We start from the raw sequence: 22739 nt of genomic DNA on the forward strand, positions 1-22739 counted from the left end.
GATCTTAGATGTAATCGATATACTTAACAATCTAGTAGAAAAATGCACAAATCATACGGACACGAAATAACTACGAAACTGTTTTTCTTTTCGACACATGGGCACCTAACTGGGTACCCAATGGGTTACCCAATTGAGCTGGGTTCTGGTTTGGATGGTTATGTTGAAGTCCACGAGTGACCTATGGCGCCGCTTAAGGCTTCTCGAAAGACTGGATTCATAGCTATTTTCTAGAAGTAAAAGTATGAGGGATTCTTGAACATGAGCCTTCAAGGTGCATTGAAAGTTTGTAAATTATTTTCTGGATCTGGCTGCATGGGCTATTATGAGGAAATCGTAAATGACTGGAATATAACCTGGCCACCAAGCTCCTTTGTTGCAAAGTTGAAAATTCCATAACGATCATCAACAAAGAATATCGCGCCGTTGGCCATCTCATGGGTGTCACCTAGAGGGTTGAATTTCAAGCCATCAAGGCTGTAGAAGAACTTAGCAGTATCAGAGCTACTCCCAATGTTTGCATCAACACGCAGCCAAATGTCATTCCCCGATATGTGCACGCTTTCAGTCACATTCCCCTTCTGGACTGTCTTCCAACCATCATCAGAGCTCATCAGAACATCATTGACCCTGGCGTATCAACTATAGCACCTTGGTAAGGGGATTCAAGTCCTGGAACAGGTATACCGCTGTTAGCCAGTACCTGTCGCCACTCTTCATATGGTCCGAATGGTCCTCCACTGGATTTGATAATCATCTGCCCGGATCCACCAACCCCCGGCCAACCCAAAGATAGTAGGTGCCATTGATTTTATAGAAACGGGAGCCTTCAATGTATCCAATCTCACCATTGGATAAAAAAACGAGTTGAACTTCCTCTTCTTGTAAATTGTCATCCAGCTTAGCAATCCAGACTTTAGCGTCGGCCCCATTTGGAACCTATTTGCCGTAAGAGATATAAATAGTACCATCGTCGTCGATCAGAATGCCATTGTCGTAGTAGCACTTCTGACTTAGTACTGAAGCTTGTTCCCAAGGCCCCTTCGGGTCAGACGCAGTATAGATATAAGTATTACCGGTGCTTTGGAGGCAGCCAACCCAGTAGTATAGGTCCTGGGCTTCATGGTACCTCAGAGAAGATGCACATACTCCATCATTATAAGCATTCCCACCCTGAAGACTGAAATTGGGGTTGTTGGGAACCTGCACAGGGATGGAATGAGAAAAGTACTCTCAGTTCACTAGGTCAAATGATCTGAGAAGCGGAGCTCCGGGAGAGAAGTGCATGTTTGATGCAGAATAGTAGTATGTCTCGTTGACACGCATCATATCTGTATCAGCAAGATCCTGCCAGAGAACTGGATTTGTAAATTCCAGAAGGGCAACTGTTGAGATGAGAGCTGCAAGAAGCCCACAGGCAAAAAGGATATTCATGATGAATGAAATGAATCCCGAGTAATATATTGACTGTAGAAGTGTCGAAAATTATCGGCTGAATCACAAGAAAGGATTTGGAGAAATCATTGAAATATTTAAGTGTTACCTCCTCTTCCTCCCCTCTTTCATTTTCCTTCCCGCCACCGGATTGAATATCTACTAGTAGGGACATACAGAGACGTTCGGTCTTAATGTTCTCATTCTTGACGTGACATCTCCGACGGGGCGTTCATCCTTACCCCCACCGAGGTTAATGTACAGGGATCTGCCGAAAGTATACCCCGGACATTCACAGGGCGGGGAACCATCTTCTCTTACGTTTGTGATCTGGTCGCTTTATTGTGTTTTACTATACGCCCTGCCTTCCATGACTACGCGCTCTGTGCTACCACTAGTATTTTCCAACATTCAAGTTTGTGATCACTGCGATCAACCCGTCTGCTACGCAGACTCTCATTGTGCATTACCCTCTCAATAGTTATATCTTCCATGTATACATACTAATTCTATAGCACCCCAGCAGCCGCCCGGTTAGCTCGTCGCCACATCTCCTTACGCCGCTCATGCCCAGAATCAAAATCATCTTTCCAACGCTGATCAAATACCGGTAAACGCCGCCCAGGCAATCCCTCGCCTGGCTCGCCTGCAAGAAGTCGCAGGTTCTCAAAATAGTCCTTGAAATCCGGATTGACCACCGCAAAAGCGGGCCCATCACCTTTCAGCGCAATGCGCTCAGTCTCCCATTTCTCCTGCTCAGATACTGGGGGCAGCGTGGCCTTACCGGCGAGAACGCGGGCAGCGGCGACAGCTTGCCATTCGAAGACTTTGAATGTTAATCCTGCGCCGACCTATAGGGGAAGGTAGAGTTAGTCTTCATCTTTATCATGGTAAGGGTAGCCGGGGATAAGACATACCGCTCCGACGAACACCAGACTTGGATCGTGGCGGTAAAAGACGTGCTGGTAAAGATCAGGCACTCGATTATTCCGCGTAGGAACGTGTGGTAAGAAGGGAAGCGTCCAGGTGAATCCGGTGCCGAAGAGGATATTGTCCACATTGGACTCGGACGAACCATCTTCGAAGTATACAGTTCGGCTTTCAGAATTAATTTGAGAGATTGGTGCCCGTCGTTGGATCTTGGGATGTTTGAAGGCATCGTCTCCGAAGAATACGTTGTAGCGACCGCGAACGACGGCGTGAATAGGTGATTGCGCCGTATCGATGAGGCTGACGGCCGTGTCTGCGGCCGATACTGACGCACCGACTGTAATGACTTTCTATTGGGTGGGTTAGCGTTTGACAATTTACACACTCAATCGAAGACAGGGGATATGGTACCTTTCCCCGGTACTTTTCTGGGCCTCTGTAGTGCTTAGTGTGTTCGACGCTGCCGGGATATTTTGATGAGAATTCCTCCAGCCCCGGAATGGCAGGAATATATGGCACCGCATAATGACCAGATGCCACAACGACAGCATCAAACTGCTCCGTCCACCAATAATCTGATGGAGCGCCCTCATTCACTTCCCTGCGGCGAATAGTAAGGATCCATTTCTGGGTAATAGGCTCCTTGACCGCTTGCTCGACGGTGGTGTTGTATTGAACCAGGCCATGGTGGCCCTTTTTAGTAAACAAATCCTCGACATACCCCCTAATCACCGAATGGTGACGGAACGGAGTCTCAGGGCCATGTCGATCAATAGACCACTGCGATCGAACGGTTGGAATGGGCTCCTGGGAATACGACATGACACCTGCATCCACATTCGTCTCAAGTCCAGGGTAAACAGGCGAGTCTGTGAAACGGTCCTGAGAGCTTGCCGGTGTTCGACAAGGTAAGCTGCTGGGAATTTCCAACGGCGCATCAGCTGTACGTGCAGCTAGTCCTTCGAAATCAACCACCTGCGGTGGGGGTTCATCTCTTGAAACCCTATGACGGAGATTAGCAGTTGTCCTAGATCGAGATACATATATGATGGTCACAAACCAACATCCGCCCGCTTTTTCCTGGCGTTCAAAGACACGGATAGTGTGAAACGCCCTCTCCTGCGCCAGGGCATCTACCGCAATGGCACCCGAAGGGCCAGCGCCGATAACAGCGACGCTCTTGGAAGCAGTAGACATGGTGTAAATATCGCTATCGTCGCGAGAGTTGATATATACGGAATAAGGTATCGATTTGACGCTCCCTTCTTTTCAACGTGGCCAGAGCTCTCTCGGCCGAGCTTTTTTGTAAGGAATTGTTTGATCTGGGGAAGTTGGATTAGACATCGTCACGCCATCGGGGCTTGTATTTGCGCCTAATGAGCCAGGGCCAATCTGGATGAACGGAGCATAATCCACTTACCTAGAGCCCGCTAGGATCTTAAAAACGAGGAAGCAGCGCTAAAATTTATGCCGAGTATTCAGAATCAATGCAATTGAAAATGCGAACCCCGGAATTCGCAATGCCGATTCAACTCGGCTTTGAAATCTCAGCTTGACCCGCCCGATCGGCCGGTGCCGACGCGGCTCTCGGCAAGTGCAAGCCGGGACCAGAAACTACATAGTAGTATTGAACTATGCCGAAAGGGTATGATATGAAGTATAGTATGAATTTGATTGGAAAGGAAACACGGCATTTCCAGCCCTAATCTGAATTTAGGAATGAAAACACCGAGGAATTCTTGAACCACATGGGCTACTCCCCCACACAGGCAAAGGTGGACCCCAGACCCGGTGACAAGCCACGTCGGCCCGGTGCAAAGGCACCGATTGATTATCATAACACTCGAAACGGGAATCATGATATCGTTTAGCAGCGTTGTTCGCAGTGGGATTCTCCGGCTCCTGTGGGAGGTCGAGGTTGATAGAACATCTCCCAGAATGAGGATAAGGGGCTTTCAACGGTTCAAAGCATGCGTGGGGGGGTCTTCTTGTCATGACCGCATGTATGACTCGGTCTATGGATTTTGGGCGCGCAGGTATGCTTTGGATTTGACTGTCGCGCCTTCGGAGTACCGTGGCATGCGTGGTTGTGTAGATGGACTTGTACTCCCGAGCAGTGTGGCTGTTTTTCTAGATGCGAAAGTCGATGGAAGTCGCAGGGAGGGAAAGATTTACTTGCATTCACGTTGATATAGTTCAAGTTATTCCCATAATTTAGGCTCTCTTCTGGGGTTGAAGTACTAGTAGTTTCCCGGGTGTGTTCTTCGGTAAATCCTCCAATACAGCATTTGTGATTGTGAGGGCTGGTTGACATGTGGGCTTGGGGGATCGATTGCATTGTGGCGCTGCTTCACTATATTAATTGATCACAAACTGTTCTATTTGGGGCTATATTGTACATACGGATTTTGCAGCTCGAGATTGTTTGAGCGAACACAGTTGCAGGAGCAACTAGCTTTGGTGTGAGCTTCTTGACCCTGGAAGGACCTTTTGATTTCCGAATTTTCTGGGTATGTCTGGGCCCGCACATTGACCTGACAGCAATGGCTTAGAGGGTTGATTTGTCGCCGCAGGTTGTGCTGGCAACCCCCAGAAGAAAGCTCATGCGGTGGAGTCTGTTGAGAATGCGCTTGGTAGACCATGTTCAAGGTATAGCTAGTATCTGCAACTTTTCTGTATGCTGTCTTATCTGAGTAGACTTCAGTCCTATTCGTGCTCATCTATTGCCGCGGGATTCGCTGATTATAAGCTATTATTCGTAGCTAATAGGTCTGACCACCTCAAAGTCCCGTGCGACATCAGCTGCAGTTTGCCTTTTACTACCCCGGCCTAGCACCCCCCAGTCGAGTTTAATCCTGGGTTCTCAAGGGAGTATACCAGAGCTATTGTAGTCTCGGCGGCATTTCGCAGCTCAAAGTTACATCATGCGAATGTTTGCTCGGATAAAGGATTCATGAAATATGGCACGAACAAGGCACTATGGCGCAGGGTAAAATATGTGAAATGGACTTGAGTGCTTATACTACTGATCTAGCTCTAAAACATGCCCGGAAGAGGTGGGAATCTGCTTGCTGCACATCATCGAAGGGGTGTAGCGTTGGACCCATTCCTCCGAGATAGCCATGAAAGCATCGCAGACTGCTTTCGTGGCATCATCAAGCGAGTCTCCGTGACTCTCAATGTAGACTAGACATAAATCAGCATTTGTACTAGTAATTCCCAAAACTTTACAAAAGTCCTCACATTTGACCTTGGGCTCAGTTCCCGAGCCGCGGAATGTGAAGCGTACACCACGATCCAACCAAAGTGTAAGCATTTGACTTGTCGGGTCTTCGGGCAGGTCCGGCTTATTGTTAGAAGATGCAGAGTCATAACCCTCAGTGAGGTCTCTCCATCGCAACACCTTGAAAGGGCCGAGTTTCTTGTCGGTGAGGAAAGAGCCACTTCTGATACCCTGGAACAATTTGATGGTCAGTTCCGGGTTTGGAGATCGGAAATAATTGTTCATTGTTTCATGATGGCCGTGCGTTGCGAAAATTTGCTGAAGCTTATCATAAATCGTTAATCCCTGGTCTCTCCATTTGGCCTCTGCGGCGAGGAACACTGCAGCTGCCGTGATGCCATCCTTATCATAGCAAACAGAGGGGAACATGTAACCAAGGGCTTCTTCGTAAGCGAAGGGGACGGTTTGGCCGTCCTTCTCGAGGTCCCGAGCAACATTTGCCATCCATTTGAACCCGGTCAACGTCTCTTGGAATTGGCATCCTTTGGCGGCCGCCATACTACCAAGCATGCCACTTGATACTGTTGTAGTTAATACCGTTGTTTTGGATAAATCTGTAGTCATATCCAAAGAGTCGAAAACATGAGAGGCTAGGAGAACGCCAACGTGGTTTCCTGTGAAGAGAAACCATTTACCACTAGGTATGGTTAGATCTAATCCCAATTTCTTGGTCTAGAGCAACACTTACTTGACCCTTTCTGCAACAGCAAATCGGTCTGCGTTGGGGTCATTAGCAATAATCAAGGTCTTTCCTTCTTTGTCTGCAGTCTCCATGGCGAGATCTAGAGCCCCAGCCTCTTCGGGGTTTGGGAACTTGACAGTTGGGAAATCAGGATCAGGCTTCTCCTGTGCAGGAACGGACACAAAGTTCTTGATTCCCAATGATTGGCACACTGTTGGCAGGACTAGACCACCGACCCCGTGAAGAGGTGTGTACACAAAGGGTCGTGGGGACTTCCAATCCGAGACAGTTGACCTCTAAATGAACATTAGCTAAGCCATTTTCTTGGACCTTACTACTACTGACAGCATATTGCTCAACCCGTTTGACGTAGTGAGGAAGCAGTTCGCGATATGACTTGTCATGCAAGTACTCGCTAGGGCGTTGGTCTTCCCAAGCAGTTGGCCAAGGCTCCAGATTTTCGAGGATTGACTGTGCAATTTCCCCATCTTCGGGTCTGTTGATCTGAGCACCATTGCTTGAATATCTGAATACATTTCATCAGTATTGCATTTCTTCCAAGGTTCTCAAAACATAATCATATGGGTTTTCGTACACCTTGTAGCCTGTGTATAATGATTCTAGTAAGCGTTAACTCAACATTAGATGAAGATGAAACATACCATTATCTTGAGGCGGGTTCTATAGGCTCACACGTTAGCGGATCTTCGTAGGCTCCGTATATCCGGAAGGATCTGGAAGGATCGTCTTACGTGGCTAGCTGTGACCATAATACCAGCCGCGGCCTTGAAATGATTCACACCAAAAGGAACCAAGGGGGTTGGCGCTTCCTGATCGAAGAACCAGACTGGGATTTGCAAAGCAATAAAAGCGTTGGCAGCGAGCACGGCAAACCGATCTGAGTTATGGCGTGCATCATGACCAATGACCACGCCCTGGGAGGCGATCTCGGGACGTTGCGTCTTTATGAATTTCGCAAGACCCTGCGATGCTTGGATGACGGTCAACGAGTTCATACAGGCAAATCCAGCGGCCATGCGGCCCCGCAGACCAGCTGTGCCGAATTCGATGCCTGCTCGTCCATTAGATCTACACCGCAAACTAAACAACCCCAGGAATGATCCACATACGCTGTTTGAGACGCAGTTCGAGCTCCGTCTCGGCCCCGTCATCTCGCAGTTGCTCTATTTCCGAGCGTGTTTTGGGGTCCTATGGTAGAGTAGGTATATCCGAATGAGATCAGGCCACGAGAGCACGAGGTAGAGTTCATTTTACCTGGTCCCACTGCAGCCATGTTTGAACCAACGACGAGAGAGAATCCTTGCATAGGGTTAGACACCAGCCACGCCACCAGAAAGAATCGGGAATGATCAGACCTGGATCATCATGCCACTGGGGTTTCAACTGTAGGAATGCCAATAAAAATGGAGGTGAAAGTAAAGGGAAGTAGTGAAAGTGGACAGTGAACAGTGGAGGAAGTGGAAAATGGCAAGACCGAGGCCGATCGGCGGCCCCGCCTGTCTCCGTCTCCGCCCCTGCCCGTTGCGACGACACTCAGCAACACTTCTGCTTGTGTTTTTGCTTCTGCCTTCACCTTCACTCTTTTACTCCCCCTTTCCTACCCTCCTCTACCTCCTCTACTTCAATTCGAAAGATATGTTCCTGTGATTTACATCCTCAATCCTTCCGGAGATCTTGCCTTTCCAGCACCCTTCCACCATGGAGAAAGCCACCTCCCGACCGCCTCGCAAGGACACTGTGTTGAGCCGCCGCTATATCGAGGGCTTGATTGCAGATGGGAAACATGTCATTATCTTCGAGGGCCGTGTCCTGAAGGTAGACGCCTTTCTCAAGTTTCACCCCGGTGGAGAGAAACCAATCAAGCACATGGTAGGCAGAGATGCCACAGATGAGATCAATGCGTATGTCTCTCAACACGGGAGAGTTTGAGCCATGCTTTTGCTGACCATGGAACCCCAATCGACTTAGACTACACTCCAAAGAAGCTCGCGAACGTATGCTCTCGTTTCAAATCGGCCGAATCCAAGAGCCCTGGATCAACTTCCTCCCTGTCATCCAGGGTGGCAAGTTCCGTGTTTACACAGAAGAGACCTGCTCCAGCGAGGAGGATTTGCCGAGTCAGGACACCTCCAGCCAGGAGGGATCGCTACCACCCTCTCCGATCTTCGACGCCATCGACTCCAAATCCGTGACCCGTCGCAAACGTCCCTCGCTAGGCACCGATAGCTCCGCCTCCACTCCCCCAAACGAAGAATCACACCCCAAGTTCGGCTTTCTAGACGCTCGAACCCGCGATGAAATCGCCCTAGATACCTCAAAATACCCCTCGCTGGATTTCTCGTGTCAGGAAAACATCAAACAAAAATACCGTGCGCTAAATCAGCGCATGTTGGATGAGGGCATGTTCGATTGCAACTATTGGGCCTATTTTGTTGAGTGCTGCCGGTACACACTCTTCGCCGTGCTGGCCTATACGTTTCTTCGCATGGGCTGGTGGGGGACGTCCGCGTTCTGGCTTGGGTGTGTCTGGCACCAGCTTGTGTTTACAGCCCATGATGCTGGTCACATGGGAATCACTCATAATTTCCACTTCGACACCGTCATCGGTATCATTATTGCAGACTTCATTGGAGGTCTGAGCTTAGGATGGTGGAAGCGCAGCCATAATGTACACCATATCGTGACCAACGAGCCCGAGCACGATCCCGACATTCAACACATCCCGTTCTTTGGTATTTCACATCGCTTTTTCAACAGCCTGCGGAGTACTTACTACGACCGTGAGATGACCTTCGATATCCCATCTCAATTCTTGCTCAAAGTACAACACTATACCTACTATCCAATTATGATGCTTGCCCGCTTCAATCTCACCCGCCTGAGCTGGGAGTACTTGCTCAAGGGTCAAGCGCCTAGAAAAGGCCCGGCATGGTGGCACGTTTATCTCGAGTTTGTTGGCCAGGCGTTCTTCTGGTACTGGTACGGTTACGTCGTGCTTTACAAAACTATCCCCGACTGGAGCAGCCGTCTGCTCTTCCTCTTGGTGTCCCACGTCATTCCCTCCCCCTTGCATGTCCAAATCACACTGTCGCATTTCGCCATGTCCACTGCCGACCTCGGGATCCACGAATCTTTCCCCCAGAAAATGCTGCGCACCACTATGGATGTCGACTGTGCTCCTTGGTTGGACTTTTTCCACGGTGGTCTGCAGTTCCAGGCTATTCACCACCTTTACCCTCGGATGCCACGTCACAATCTCCGTCAGGCCCAGAAGTATATTCTGAGAATTCTGTCGCGAAACCGAGATTCCGTACGCTATATTCACGTTCTACGACGGCAACAAGGAGGTCATCAGCCGACTCGGCGACGTCGCCAAACAGCTCCGCATCATGGAAGAGTGTCGAAAGTCGATTGCGGAGGAGGGCGTCTTTTCCCATCATCACTGATTACAGCGTGCTTTGAATCCTCTCATGTAACCCATAACGCATGCTGGACATGCGGACGAGTCTCCTAGTTTTATAGATAGCAATCATGTGCAACACTTGACTATCTCCCCACTATCTTGGTAGTAATGACGAATCAAGAACACTTTTTTTACAAACCTACTATTCCCATCTCAGGCACGAATAGGTAGTCTATGGTTATCAACAAGGGCTGTCACATATGCAAAAAACTTCAAACATGCTCATCATGTCCTCATACACCTCTTCAATATATCCATCAATGCATTAACCCTCTCTCAACCAGGTAACCCACCCCCACGGGCAATCTTCTTCGCCCTCTGTTGTCGCCGATTATGATTCGCCCGACTAGCCTTATTCTGCTCTTTCCTCTGATGCGCCGCAGGTGAACTTGAATCTCCTGTGCCTCCAGGTGCTCCACCGCCACTACCTCTACCCCTACCACGTCCCCTTCCAAATCCCCGTCCACCCCGTCCACCACCTCTCCCTCCCCGACCCGCCGACCCCTCCGCCTCCGTAGAATCATCATCACTACCAGCCTGTGGTCTCCGATACGAAGTCGACTGAAGCTCAGGCTGATTCAAGGCCCCACCATCAGAACCACCCGCATCAACAGCAACCCGATCCGCAAATTTAGCCATCCGCTTCGGATCCCGCGCCAACATCACCGCCCACCCTTCAACAGCTTCATCAGTCATATTCGTCTCGCGTTTTAGCGAGGCACGCGGCTGAGAACGACGGGTTGCAGCGTCACGGCTGAATAGAGCTGGATTGGACTTGTAGGCGCGGTAGAGGATCATGTCTAGCTGGTCATCTGCTAGACGCTTTGTGACGGCGTCAGCGTCGGAGGTGCTTGTTGCTGCTGCGTCAATGGTACCGCCTACATCTCCGACGTCGTAAGTGTCGTCTCGCTCGTCGTCGTCTGAGTCGAAGGCTGCTAGTGCGGAGAGGATTGCGGCTTTGTTGGCTGTGTGTTGGGTTCTGTCTGAGAGGACGGTGTCGGCTGTTTGATCTTGGTCTGCGCGACCGAAGTGGAGTTTGCCCTTGGAGGATTTGTCGGATAGATCTAGGGATGCTATGTCGATGTCTGAGTCGAAGATGTTTTTGCGGGCTGGGATTGGGTCCAGGGGTGGGGTTGGGTGAGGTGCGAGGTTTTCGTGTTGATTTTGCTCTGAGGTTTGTGGTTGGGGAAGCTGTTCGGTTCTATCGAGGAGTTGGAGTTCGGATGGGAGTGAGTCGTCGAGGAGGTGGGCGACGACTGTTTCTGGATTGTCGTTGTAGACGTCTAGGAGTCGGACGACGAAGGCAGAGCCTAGGTCTGGGAATAGATCTTGCACTTGTGAGACTAGGGACATCTTGTGTGCGTGGATCTCTTCTGGGATTTGGAGGCCTGAAGAACGTTCTTTGCCCTTTTCGGTCTTTCTGCGTTTTTGATATCGGATGTGGAGAAACTTTGTCTCTATTTGATAAGCGCGTAGACTGGTAAGTAAGTCTTGACCCCGTTTCTGGGGATGGACTGTGAGAAAGTTCTCTAGTCGTTGGAGTAGATCTGAGCTACAAACGAGGTCTGAGAGAAGTGTGGCCTCCTTTTTCACTTTCGGTGTTCCCACGCCGGCGCTGGCTTTGAGACTGAAAAATTGGTCCAGAAGTAAGGATAGGTTGGGTGATGGCTCTTTGAGTAAAGATATCAGGCCGACATAGACATTGGCTGTGAGTATCTTGTGGATATCGTTCCGTGATGATTGTTTCTGGTACGTCTCCGTCATTATGTCGAGATAATCGGATCCCGCCATAAGTATCTGGCCACATGGTGGCAGGACCGAGGCCAGGATAGTCAAGCATCGAAGCTCCACAAAAATGATAGATCCGTGAGAGGGTACACCTGATGACAGCTTCCTGATAACCAGGGCCTTTGCCTGTTCCATACTGGATGATATCTTATCTTCATGCCGATCCCATGCAGTTGAAAGAGTTGTCTTCAATACACTGCTTGACGGATAGCAGCAACATAGATTGCCGAGGAATTGCCAGCTGATAAGGATCTCTGATGGATTTGACAGACCAAGGATATATCGTCTTGTAGCCAGGAAACATAGTTTCCTTAAAATTCGGCCTTTGGGACCATGTTGTAGACCTGGGGACCCTGCTGCAGCCTGTTCATAGAAACTTTTCAGGAAGGATACCCCGGAAGGGTCGTCGTCGGCTGCCTCTTGAAATTTGTCGTCTGGGGTGTTCAATCGGATTCCAATCAGGGTAATCCATGCATCAAGAAAAGCCTCCCAGTCATTTGACGGAATATTGCTTTGCACTGCGGGGGAAGGCACCGGGGCCATTCCCGGGAACTTTGCCATAATTGGTGATGAATGAGTCGAGGCTTCAGAAAATGAGATGCTGGAACAGAAATCAGACAATTGCTAAACAGCAAACCGCAACAAACGCCAGAATTAGCAGGATATCAACACTCCACACTCTGCTGATGCTGTCACTGGAAGCAACCCGCATCGGGACCCCGAATGCTGACTCATCAGGCATAAAGGCATAAAGGCATCAACACAAAATAGTTTTCAGGCACCAATATTACCATATTTGGACTAGCGGCAGATAACCGATCGCACGATTCCTTTTTCGCTTCTCCACACACAACTTTTTCCACAGCAATCATCACTTTACCGAGCCGTGCAGTTCAGGTCTTGATTGGCATTCGCCTTAAACAACAACAAAACACAAACTCAAGATGTCTTTCCAGAAGAACGAGAAGGATTTCGGCGAGGGCCCCGTACGTTGCGACCCCATCCCCTCCAACCTGCGCATTCATCTTTTCGAATTGTGAATGTTCGCCGCCGCAATTGCGAGCACCTCGCTGGCGCTGGCGCAAAGACAATAATTTGACAATTGAATCGAATTGAAAGACTAATATCTCCCTATAGAAGGTCCACAAGATCCGTATCACCCTGACCTCCCGCAAGGTTGCCTCCCTCGAGAAGGTCTGCCAGGAGCTCATCGACCGTGCTCGCGGCAAGTCTCTCCAGGTCAAGGGCCCCGTCCGTCTGCCCACCAAGACCCTGAACATCTCCACCCGCAAGACCCCCAACGGTGAGGGTTCCAAGACCTGGGACAAGTACGAGATGCGCATCCACAAGCGTCTCATCGAGTGAGTGCCACCAACCTCCCCCACCTGCTATCGAGCATGTCGAACAAACCCCGTCGAGTCGAGTCCGCGAGGCGGGGAATAGAGACATCCATTGCATGGAAGAAGCGCAAAGTACTGACTATTTTCTCCCTTTCCAGCCTGCTCGCCCCCACCGAGACTGTCAAGCAGATCATCATCAACATCGAGGCTGGTGTTGAGGTTGAGGTCACCATTGCGGCTTAAATTAATTAGCTCCGCAATGGGTCAGGGAGGGTCTTGGGTCGGTCTCTGTTAATGCTGGACGTTATGTTATGCTGGTGTTGTCAGGAGCTGGCCGTTTACTTCTGAACCTTTGAGTTCTTCTGGGATTTTTGGTAGATACCCGTCTTGTACCTGAATAAAAAAAAAGGAAACATCTTGAGAAATCATTTCTTTCTTGTATCGCCCTTGTGAGGTTCTCGTAGAAGAAAAGTAAAAATAAGTAAAAATGTATTCGTATCATCAAAGCGCTATGTAGAATATATGATTCCGTGACGCCTTTTACCTTAGGAGGATCTGTCCCTGTCCTGACTTCAAATAAAAACACGAAAGAAAACATGGCCAATGGCCGTCAAGAAAAGAGAGGCATCAAGACGAAAGACGCATCGATAGAAGAGTGGATTGGGTTGGGTGGTAGATGTTCGAAATTCAAACGAGCGACGCCAATGGTTCCGACTGACCGTATGGATTGTGCTTGAATATCTTGCTAGCATATCCTGCCAAAAAAAAAAAAGCTTGGAAGTCTCCGCCGTCGCCGACTTTTGCGCATAAAAGCAGGTCCGCCGTTTAATATGGGCAAAAATGACCTAAAAATCAAAACTGACTGCGTCTTTCTTCGGGGGTATAGGTGGAATCACTCCATCTTTGAAGTATCCATTCTGGGCGAAAAAGTTGTACATCTCTTCAATCTCTGGCGTGATTTGTTCCGGGGTACTCAAGGCATCACGGAGGCCAGCGTCGTCGGGTGGTCCATCTGGAAACATGATTCGTACTAGAGTCTTGTTGTCTTGGGGGTGTAGATAGGCGGGACGAACCGTGCCATCCTCGACCTTGACTGGCCGCACAGGACGGCCTTTCCACATCGTAAGAAACTTGGAAGTAGGGTCACGTCTCGTCTCACCTTGAAGGGGTGGGAATGGATTCAAGGTGGATGTGTTATCGATCTTGATGGCTGCGCGTGGCCCGGCAGCAGGCTGTGCAACAGCCACGCCTTGAGGAGCTGCGGGTTGGCCAAAAGGTGAGGGATTTGGTTGAGTGGAGGCAGACCCACCAAAGGGATTTGAGGCCGCAGATGAGGCCAAACCAAATGGTGATGCTTGCTGCTGTTGGGGTTGTGGTTGGCCGAATGGCGACGGATTCGGTTGGGAAGGCTGGCCGAATGTTGTGGCAGGGGCAGGGGCAGGGGCTGACGGCTGACCAAAAGGTGAAGCCTGTGGCTGTGAAGGCTGGCCAAAGGGTGCAGGGGCTTGTGCTTGTTGACCTGAAGGCTGCCCGAAGCCTCCTGTTGATTGGTTCTGTCCAACCTGTGTGAAGGGGGAGGTGGCCGAAGGGGCGCCGAATGGTGCCGCTGGTGCTGGTGCTGAAGGCTGACCAAATGCACTTCCACCAAAAGCAGAGGTACCAGACTGTGAAAATCCCGACTGGCCAAAGGATGGCTTTCCAAGCCCTGGTTGTGCTCCCAGCCCGGAGGGTTGGCCGAAGGCAGAGCCGGCGCCTAGGGAAGAAGGTTGTCCGAATGCAGAGGATTGTGATGCTTGTCCAAATGGAGAGGACTGTCCGAGAGTAGAAGGCGCACCAAAGGCTGATGCCTGCCCAGTAGGTTGAGAGGGCTGGCCGAATGCAGGCTGACCGAATGCTGAGGTCGAGGGTTGGGAGGGTTGGCCAAAGGCATTGGACGCCTGTGCAGGGGCTGCCGGTTGGCCAAATGCAGACCCTTGGTTTGACTCTTGACCCGTCTTGCCTTCGACGATATCAATACGATTGGGGTGTTCATTGGCACCGCTGACGATGTAGTTAACTGCACCATCAAGGTCGTTCAAAGCAGCATCCATTTGCTGCGCGGACTCATTCCATAACGCTTCGGCTTCTTGGACGGCCTGGTTCATGTTCCCAGCAGCAACTGCCTCGTAGTGGCGGAGGCGCATCTCCTCCATACTCTGCTCACGCTGAGCACCGCCAAACAATTGCCGGGGCACATCGCGCTGGGGTGAATAGGCCGAGAAAATCCATTCCGGCCGTCCCTTTCCGGCTGTCAAGTCGAGTTTGATGTCACTTGCGTTAACTCCAAAACTGCCATATTATTAGCGGGACAACCAAGTGAAGCTTTGAGCACAAATACTTACTTTTGCGCCTGCTGGCCTGGTCGTGAGGCTTGATCTGCGCGGGTTCGAAGTGACACGTTAGTCGGCTGCTTGCACGGAGCAGAAGGAGGCGGTTTCTTTGGCAGAATGACATTTGGTGGGACTGAAATAGGCATTACGCCTTGGCTTGAAAGATGGAATAGTGGGAAAGGATGAAAGCAAATATGAGAGGAAGAACTGAGGTCAAAGGGAAGCCTGGGGGGGGAATGCCCTGGGTTGTTGTCTTGACCCTAGGTCATTCCATGGTTGGGTATATCTTTTAATGGCAAAAAGTGAGATAATTTGAGCTTACTTCCTGAATTTCCAAAGCCTCCAGCAGCGAGAGCACCGAATCGATTCCCACCAGTCGTGGTGTTGGTATTTCCAGGGTGCTCAAACCTGCATCGATCTAGATCATGGTTAGCCACAGTCCTCGAACTCGGCTGGTGGATTTTTGCATACCTCCAAACTTGCAGCGACCTTGCTGGTAAAAGTTACAGATTGTCATCGTGCCCACGGTCTAGGCCGACGCCCCGTGGCCAGCTTGTAGGGTCGTGGTGAATGTCGGTTTGATATAGAGCCCCTGCGTAGCTGATTCGCGGCTTCGGGTTGATTGTGTGTGATTCCGGGGTTGAATCCCAGACCAATTTCCTCGTTCGATGTTCCCGGACGAGTATATATTGACGTGGAAATAGTAGCCTGGGGTTTGAGACGCGTTGAAATGGAAATGAAGCTGTTTTTCCGAACTGCGCAGGCGCATCTCTTATCGCCTTATCGCCCTGGCCGCCCGCGGCTGCGCCAACCACGAGGACTATAAGTGTGGATAGCTCTTGAAATCAATAAGGAATATCAGCTTGAACTTGTGATGATTCCTTCCGATGGCTCCTAAGGATTTTTGAGAGATTCACATATATATGCACTTTGTGTGATGGTTTCAACTTACCCAAGAGCTCAGCTTTCCGAGGTCAGCTTTCAACAAGGTGACCCAAAATATATAGCACTACTAGCAGTACCTACCTAGGTAGGTACTATTAGTACTGTACTTTGAACTGCGAGTGGGATGAAATTGAACTTGAACGCCGGCGGGAGAACCGCCGAGTCCAGGATTTGAAATGCGACTCGGAAACAACTTGAGATGATGATATCACCTCCAGGGCTGCCAGTGGGCATGCTACTTCTCGTACTAGTACCTAGGTGGTATTCACCACTAATATTGTGTCTACTACTAGGCAGCTTGAACAGGATACTAATGCAAGTTTAGTCAATTAAACACCTAGGCAGAACAGAACAGGACGCCTAGAGTATTCCATTCAAGTTGTTAAAGCATACTATCAACAGCCCAAACTCCGATTCCAATTGCCAAGGCGAATTTGCCGACATAATAAATCATTTTGAACATTGCGCCACTGGATGGGTATTATACGCCTCGCATGCTTTCCCGTAGATCATCCCAGTTCAGTCCGTCCACCTTCTTACCACCCATCGATTCCAGCTCGGGCGCAAGTCCTCCCATCTGCCCGATTGCCAGACGACGCATCATCACCGTATCTTTGGCTCCCGGCAGGGAGCTTGCTTTGCCCCGTAACAATGTTCCCTCGAACCATTCCGCCTCATCCTGATCTAGGGGAAGCCCGACGAGCTCCATCGCTCGTCTGCTCCGGTTTTGGCCAGCGGGGGTCTTAAGAACAAATTCAACGAGTTGACCGAAAAACGCTTGACGGTGGAGATCGTCGTATCTTCGAGAAAAGTAGAAGGCCTCGGTCACATTGGATCGGCAAAGAGTCTCGAAGTAAGCACGCTGGACCTTTTCAGTTGCTAATGGAGGGGCCGCGGCGAGGTAGTAGGTGATTGCGAGATTATCGTCATGCTTCGGAAGTTTGGAAAGGGTGAGGGCGTAAAGAATTTCGTCGGGGAAGGTGGGAATCAGGGAGGGCTCGGCGAGATATGAGATTGCGGCCTGAGAAATCGATGATTAAATTAGCGTGTGCACTGCAGTTCATGCTAAACGGTAAAACATACCCTGAAATCTAAACGGTCCATGTGCCAGAGACCTTCAATGAAGAGGCGGTATTTTTCTGGTAGGTGACATGAGCTCGCGAAATCCGCCGCAGCGCTCAGCGCATTGCGACAGTCCTTGAGAAGATAGTAAATCAAGGCTTGCTTGTGATGTATGTCGAGTTCAGAGGCCACAATGTGGTCTACAAGGGATCGGAGGTCTGCATTAGACTTGGGTGGATACACTTTGGTCACTGTAGAGAAATAAATGATTAGCCAAGGGATCCTGGGAAGATGGAATTAAACCTGCTATACACAGGAGAGCAGATGGATGATGTACCTCCTTTGATACCGAGTAACCCGAGTAGGCGATCCGCGAAGAGTTGTCCCTCTAAGGAGCGGCGATTGGAGATAATCTGGTCGACGGTCTTCGAATCGTAGGAGTACTTCTTGTTGAAGCTGAATATGTGGTCAAATTTCTCCCACTGCGCCATGATGGGCGGATAGAGAAGACTGCAGAGAATAGAATTGGCTGTCTGTCGTACTCCAGTATTGCGGAACCCCCGGAAGTTGACAGGATGGTCACAGGTCACAAAATCACAATTGACAATTCACCTGAGCTTCGATGCGCATGGAGGGGATCCACCGTTGGATGGGAAGGCGGTGAAGCGGGCCTGCAGCTTGTGTTGTGGCAGATTGGCGCGCCATTCCCTTTCAGGCGCAAAATAAACACGGACAGTGACCTCCCCTCTCTCCCTCACCTTCTCCATCCACCTCCACATCCACATCGCCCCCCCTCGCCGCCCATGACGCAGGCGCCCCAACTGATTTGAAATGGCTTCTATCGCAAAGGGTCGGCCATCGCGCCGCTCCGCTCCCCGTAGGAGCTATGTGGTCGAAGAAACCTCCGAATCCGAGGACCCCGGAAACGTGACGCCTACTCCCTCTACCCACGACAACGACGATGATGAGAGCGAAGAGAATGAGGCGGATTATACACCTGTCCCCAATCAAGCTAAGCGCGCATCCCGCTCGAAGAGAATGACATTAGAGCCTGTAACCCCCGCCACCGTGAAGCCGACGCGCAAATCCCGGCAGTCGGTCGCATCAGTCGCATCGGAATCGGAAGATTCGCAAGCCGAGGAAACCGACGAGAACGACGAGAACAACGAGAACGAGGAAAGCGAAGAAAATGACGAAAACGACGAAAACGACGAAGGAATCAGCATGGTTTCTATAGTCGCCGATCCCGACTCCCCCTCCAACCAGGCGGCTTTGAAGAGGAAAAGTATCGAGCCTGCTGATCTCGATCCTGGGTCACCTTCCAATACGGCAGCATTAAAAAGACAAAGTATGGCTTCCCGCAAGAGTCGTGGCTCAATTACTCCCAAACCGGCAAAGGGCTCACTCCCTACTCCAGAGCCGTCCGAATCACCCGAGTCCGAAGCACGCGCTCAACGAGAGAGCGTGCCTCCCCTCACCGATATCACCGAGTCCGCCGTGAACCAGTCCTCGCCGTCGAAACCCGCCGAAGAACCGCAATCCCAGGTGTCGTACATCAATCCGAACTCGACTGTACTGGAGAAGCCCATGGATATAGTCATGAAGTCTAGGAATATGACAGCCCCAGCACCCGCGGAGCCCGCAGAAGTGAAGCCTCGCATGATTATTCAGAACCTGATTCTGAACAATTTCAAGAGTTATGCCGGAAAGCAAGTTGTTGGTCCATTCCATGCTTCTTTCTCTTCGGTGGTTGGGCCCAACGGATCTGGCAAGTCAAACGTGATCGATTCGTTGCTGTTTGTCTTTGGTTTCCGTGCTAGCAAGATGCGACAGGGCAAGATCTCCGCGCTCATCCACAATTCCGCTCAATATCCCGACCTTCCATTCTGTGAGGTCGAGGTGCATTTTGAGGAGGTTCTTGATCTTCCCGATGGCAGCCAAGAAACCATCCCCGATTCTCACCTGATCGTATCGCGACGGGCGTTCCGAAACAACAGCAGCAAGTACTACATGAACAGGAAGGAGACAAATTTTACCACTGTCACTGCCTTCCTCCGTGATCGCGGAATTGACCTCGACCACAAGCGATTCTTGATTCTGCAAGGCGAGGTCGAGTCGATCGCCCAAATGAAAGCCAAGGCCGCCAATGAGCATGACGAAGGTCTTCTCGAATACCTGGAAGATATCATCGGAACCTCCAAGTACAAAACTCCTATCGACGAGGCGGCAGCTGAGCTGGAAACTTTCAACGATGTGTGTGCCGAGAAGAATAATCGAGTTCAACACGTCCAGAAAGAGAAGACCGCGCTCGAGGATAAGAAGAACCAGGCCGTGGCCTACATTGGCGAAGAGAACGAGTTGTCTCAGAAGCAATCAGCGCTGTACCAAATTTATATCGACGAGTGCGCTGATAATGTTCGTGTGACCGAGGAAGCCATCCTACAAATGCAAGAGCTCTTGAACATGGAGCTGGAGAAACATGAAGGCAACGAATCCGGTATCAAGGAACTCGAGAAAGCCTACAAGCGTGCTTCGCGCGAGTGGGAAGCCATGGAGAAGGAATCGCAAGTGCTTATGAAGGAAATGGCCAAGTACGACAAGGAGTCTGTCAAGTTTGATGAGAAGAAGAAGTTCCTGGTCAACAAGCAAAAGAAGCTGGAAAAGACTATGCAGACCAGTCGCCTTGCTGCATCTGAATGCCAAAGTCTGGTCCAGAAATTCTCCGATGACATCGAGAGAAAGTCTGGCGAGACCACTCAGCTTGAACAGGAGATGCACGACGAGGAGCAAGAATTGAACGCCATTCGTGAAAGTCTCACAGGCAAAACCCAGGGCCTTTCCGACGAAATCGCCGCTAAGCAGAAGTCCTTGGAGCCTTGGAACGAGAAGATTAACATGAAGCAATCTGCTGCTGCCGTTGCCCAGAGTGAGCTCGATATTCTTCGCGAGCGGAGCAATGCTGGTACTGTCCTGCTAGAAGAGGCGCGGGGCAAGATTGGCACCATTGAAGAGACTCTGCAATCGAAACAAACCGACCTCGAGGAACGACAAGCTCAAAAGGAGACGCTGGAAGGCGAGGTCGAGAAGCTCCAGCATGATTTGAAGAAGTACGTTGCTCGTGAGCCTGAGGTCCGCGCCCATGTCTCCAGCGCCCGACAAAAGGCCGATGAAGCGCGAGTCAGCCTCCAGAACACACAGAACCAGGGCAGTGTGTTGACAGGGCTGATGCGACTGAAGGAGTCTGGTCGTATAGATGGGTTCCATGGCCGCCTTGGAAACCTAGGAACTATCGATGAGAAGTACGATGTTGCGATTTCTACTGCTTGCCCAGCTCTTAATAATATGGTGGTGGAGACCGTGGAGGTTGGTCAACAGTGCATTGATTATCTTCGCAAGAACAACCTTGGTCGAGCCAACTTTATTCTCCTCGACCGGCTGCCACGTCGCGACATGTCGACCATCTATACCCCGGAGAGTGTGCCGCGTCTCTTTGATCTTGTCAAGCCGAAGGACCCTATGTTCGCACCGGCCTTCTACAGCGTCATGCAAAACACGCTCGTGGCTAAGGACCTCGAACAGGCTAACCGCATTGCTTATGGCGCGCGCCGATGGCGAGTAGTGACGCTGGATGGCCAGTTGATCGATGTTTCCGGTACGATGAGTGGTGGTGGTACTCGCGTTGCGCGAGGCGCCATGTCATCTAAGCAAGTCGCGGATACAACTAAAGACCAGGTCAACCGGCTCGAGTCAGATCTCGACGAGTTGGAAAAGAAGTTCCAGCACTTCCAGGAGAAGCAGCGAAACATCGAAGCCCAGATGCGCGAGAAGTCCGATGAGATCCCGCGCGTTCAGACCAAGATTCAAAAGATCATGATTGAAATCGACAGCGCCAAACGCAGCCTTGCTGATGCCCAGCGACGCGTCAAGGAGCTGAGTGCGGAGCACAAGCCATCCAAGGCTGATGAGTCTCAAGCTGCTGCTCTCGAGGAGCAAATCGAGGCTGTCAATAACGAGATCGAAGGCCTCAACAACGAGAAGAGTGGCATTGAGGAGGAGATTCAAAACCTGCAAAGCAAAATCATGGAAGTTGGAGGTGTCCGCTTGCGTGGACAGAAGGCCAAGGTCGATGGCCTGAAGGAGCAGATCAATATGTTGACCGAAGAAATTTCCAACGCCGAGGTGCAGAAGTCTAAGAACGAGAAGCTCATCACCAAGCACTCCAAGGCCCGTGATGGTTCCGAGAAGGAACTTGGGCAAATTTCGGCGGATCTGGAAAGCCTCGAGGCAGATGTCGAGAACCAAGCCAACGATGCCTCTGGCTGGAGGCAAAAAGCCGACGAGGCGCAAGAGGTAAGCTGCGCTCAAAGGGATTCGGGCAGAAACAGCACTAACTTTGTTCTAGGCTCTCGAGACCAAGAAGGGCGAACTGAAGGCTCTCAAGCAAGAACTCGACGAGAAGGTGGCCGAGTTGAACGAGTCTCGCGCTACCGAGATTGAGATGCGGAACAAGCTCGACGAGAACCAAAAGGCCCTCGGAGAAAACCAAAAGCGCAGCCGCTATTGGGAGGAGAAGCTTTCGAAACTTGCGTTGCAAAATGTCAGCGATCTGGGTGAGGAGCAAGACGCAATGGAGCTTCAGACCTTCACTAAGGATGAGCTCGATGCGATGAACAAGGAGTCTCTCAAGGCTGTCATCGCCGCCTTGGAGGAGAAGGTGCAGAATGCCTCGGTGGATCTATCTGTCATCGAAGAATACCGTCGTCGCACCGCCGAGCACGAAGCGCGGTCTGCGGATCTGGCCACAGCCCTGACTTCTCGCGATAGCGCCAAGTCTCGCCTGGATGGTCTTCGTTCAGCCCGTCTCAATGGATTTATGGAAGGATTTGGTATCATCTCTCTCCGCCTTAAGGAGATGTACCAGATGATTACAATGGGTGGTAATGCCGAACTTGAGTTGGTTGACTCACTAGATCCTTTCTCTGAGGGTATCTTGTTCTCAGTCATGCCACCGAAGAAGAGCTGGAAGAACATTGGTAACTTGTCTGGTGGCGAGAAGACACTGTCCAGTTTGGCGCTGGTCTTTGCTTTGCATCATTATAAACCGACACCGCTCTATGTCATGGACGAGATTGACGCCGCGTTGGATTTCCGAAACGTGAGTTCCTACCCTCCCACTAAATTTTTAGATACGCTAGGTACTAACTCGCACACTAGGTCTCAATTGTTGCATCATATATCAAGGAGCGGACGAAGAACGCACAATTCATCGTCATTTCTTTGCGAAACAACATGTTCGAGCTTGCCTCGCGTCTTGTCGGTGTTTACAAGGTCAACCACATGACGAAGAGTGTCACGATCGAGAACAGAGACTACATCGAGGGTCGGTGATGACTGAACATTATACCTGCATGATTTCCTTGCT

At 50.5% G+C, this 22739-nt stretch overlaps 9 protein-coding genes across 9 annotated transcripts; 3 read left to right on the top strand and 6 right to left on the bottom strand.

Moving 5' to 3' along the window:
* Nucleotides 1-323: 323 nt before the first annotated feature.
* N7509_004865 (endo xylanase) lies at nucleotides 324-1434 on the bottom strand (the record flags this gene model as incomplete). The annotated part of the gene is made up of 4 exons (XM_056629502.1): nucleotides 324-630; nucleotides 776-914; nucleotides 969-1203; nucleotides 1243-1434. 4 exons carry the CDS (start codon nucleotides 1432-1434, stop codon nucleotides 324-326), a joined length of 873 nt encoding a protein of 290 aa, XP_056488804.1.
* Nucleotides 1435-1943: 509 nt separating this feature from the next.
* N7509_004866 (uncharacterized protein) lies at nucleotides 1944-3561 on the bottom strand (the record flags this gene model as incomplete). The annotated part of the gene is made up of 4 exons (XM_056629503.1): nucleotides 1944-2285; nucleotides 2352-2714; nucleotides 2776-3367; nucleotides 3425-3561. The coding sequence occupies 4 exons, from the start codon at nucleotides 3559-3561 to the stop codon at nucleotides 1944-1946; spliced, it is 1434 nt and encodes a 477-aa protein (XP_056488805.1).
* Nucleotides 3562-5386: 1825 nt separating this feature from the next.
* On the bottom strand, nucleotides 5387-7623 carry N7509_004867 (phosphoribomutase PRM15; the record flags this gene model as incomplete). Its single annotated transcript, XM_056629504.1, has 9 exons — nucleotides 5387-5550; nucleotides 5608-6284; nucleotides 6336-6625; nucleotides 6675-6855; nucleotides 6925-6949; nucleotides 6992-7010; nucleotides 7082-7401; nucleotides 7460-7538; nucleotides 7615-7623. The coding sequence occupies 9 exons, from the start codon at nucleotides 7621-7623 to the stop codon at nucleotides 5387-5389; spliced, it is 1764 nt and encodes a 587-aa protein (XP_056488806.1).
* Nucleotides 7624-8048: 425 nt separating this feature from the next.
* On the top strand, nucleotides 8049-9864 carry N7509_004868 (fatty acid desaturase; the record flags this gene model as incomplete). The annotated part of the gene is made up of 2 exons (XM_056629505.1): nucleotides 8049-8251; nucleotides 8319-9864. 2 exons carry the CDS (start codon nucleotides 8049-8051, stop codon nucleotides 9862-9864), a joined length of 1749 nt encoding a protein of 582 aa, XP_056488807.1.
* A 225-nt stretch (nucleotides 9865-10089) lies between these two features.
* N7509_004869 (ASCC2 family CUE domain-containing protein) lies at nucleotides 10090-12162 on the bottom strand (the record flags this gene model as incomplete). Its single annotated transcript, XM_056629506.1, has 1 exon — nucleotides 10090-12162. One exon carries the CDS (start codon nucleotides 12160-12162, stop codon nucleotides 10090-10092), a length of 2073 nt encoding a protein of 690 aa, XP_056488808.1.
* Nucleotides 12163-12545: 383 nt separating this feature from the next.
* On the top strand, nucleotides 12546-13184 carry S10a (40S ribosomal protein uS10; the record flags this gene model as incomplete). Its single annotated transcript, XM_056629507.1, has 3 exons — nucleotides 12546-12587; nucleotides 12739-12962; nucleotides 13100-13184. The coding sequence occupies 3 exons, from the start codon at nucleotides 12546-12548 to the stop codon at nucleotides 13182-13184; spliced, it is 351 nt and encodes a 116-aa protein (XP_056488809.1).
* A 602-nt stretch (nucleotides 13185-13786) lies between these two features.
* Nucleotides 13787-15827, bottom strand: N7509_004871 (FG-nucleoporin nup42; the record flags this gene model as incomplete). Its single annotated transcript, XM_056629508.1, has 3 exons — nucleotides 13787-15261; nucleotides 15633-15728; nucleotides 15782-15827. The coding sequence occupies 3 exons, from the start codon at nucleotides 15825-15827 to the stop codon at nucleotides 13787-13789; spliced, it is 1617 nt and encodes a 538-aa protein (XP_056488810.1).
* A 909-nt stretch (nucleotides 15828-16736) lies between these two features.
* N7509_004872 (ELYS family protein) lies at nucleotides 16737-17808 on the bottom strand (the record flags this gene model as incomplete). Its single annotated transcript, XM_056629509.1, has 3 exons — nucleotides 16737-17276; nucleotides 17339-17568; nucleotides 17655-17808. The coding sequence occupies 3 exons, from the start codon at nucleotides 17806-17808 to the stop codon at nucleotides 16737-16739; spliced, it is 924 nt and encodes a 307-aa protein (XP_056488811.1).
* A 340-nt stretch (nucleotides 17809-18148) lies between these two features.
* smc4 (condensin subunit SMC4) lies at nucleotides 18149-22705 on the top strand (the record flags this gene model as incomplete). The annotated part of the gene is made up of 3 exons (XM_056629510.1): nucleotides 18149-21667; nucleotides 21720-22472; nucleotides 22532-22705. 3 exons carry the CDS (start codon nucleotides 18149-18151, stop codon nucleotides 22703-22705), a joined length of 4446 nt encoding a protein of 1481 aa, XP_056488812.1.
* Nucleotides 22706-22739: the final 34 nt, after the last annotated feature.

The sequence above is a fragment of the Penicillium cosmopolitanum genome (genome assembly GCF_028827165.1).
Source record: "Penicillium cosmopolitanum strain IBT 29677 chromosome Unknown utg000006l:49.0-5199605.0:1.0-5204138.0, whole genome shotgun sequence".
NCBI lineage: Eukaryota > Fungi > Ascomycota > Eurotiomycetes > Eurotiales > Aspergillaceae > Penicillium > Penicillium cosmopolitanum.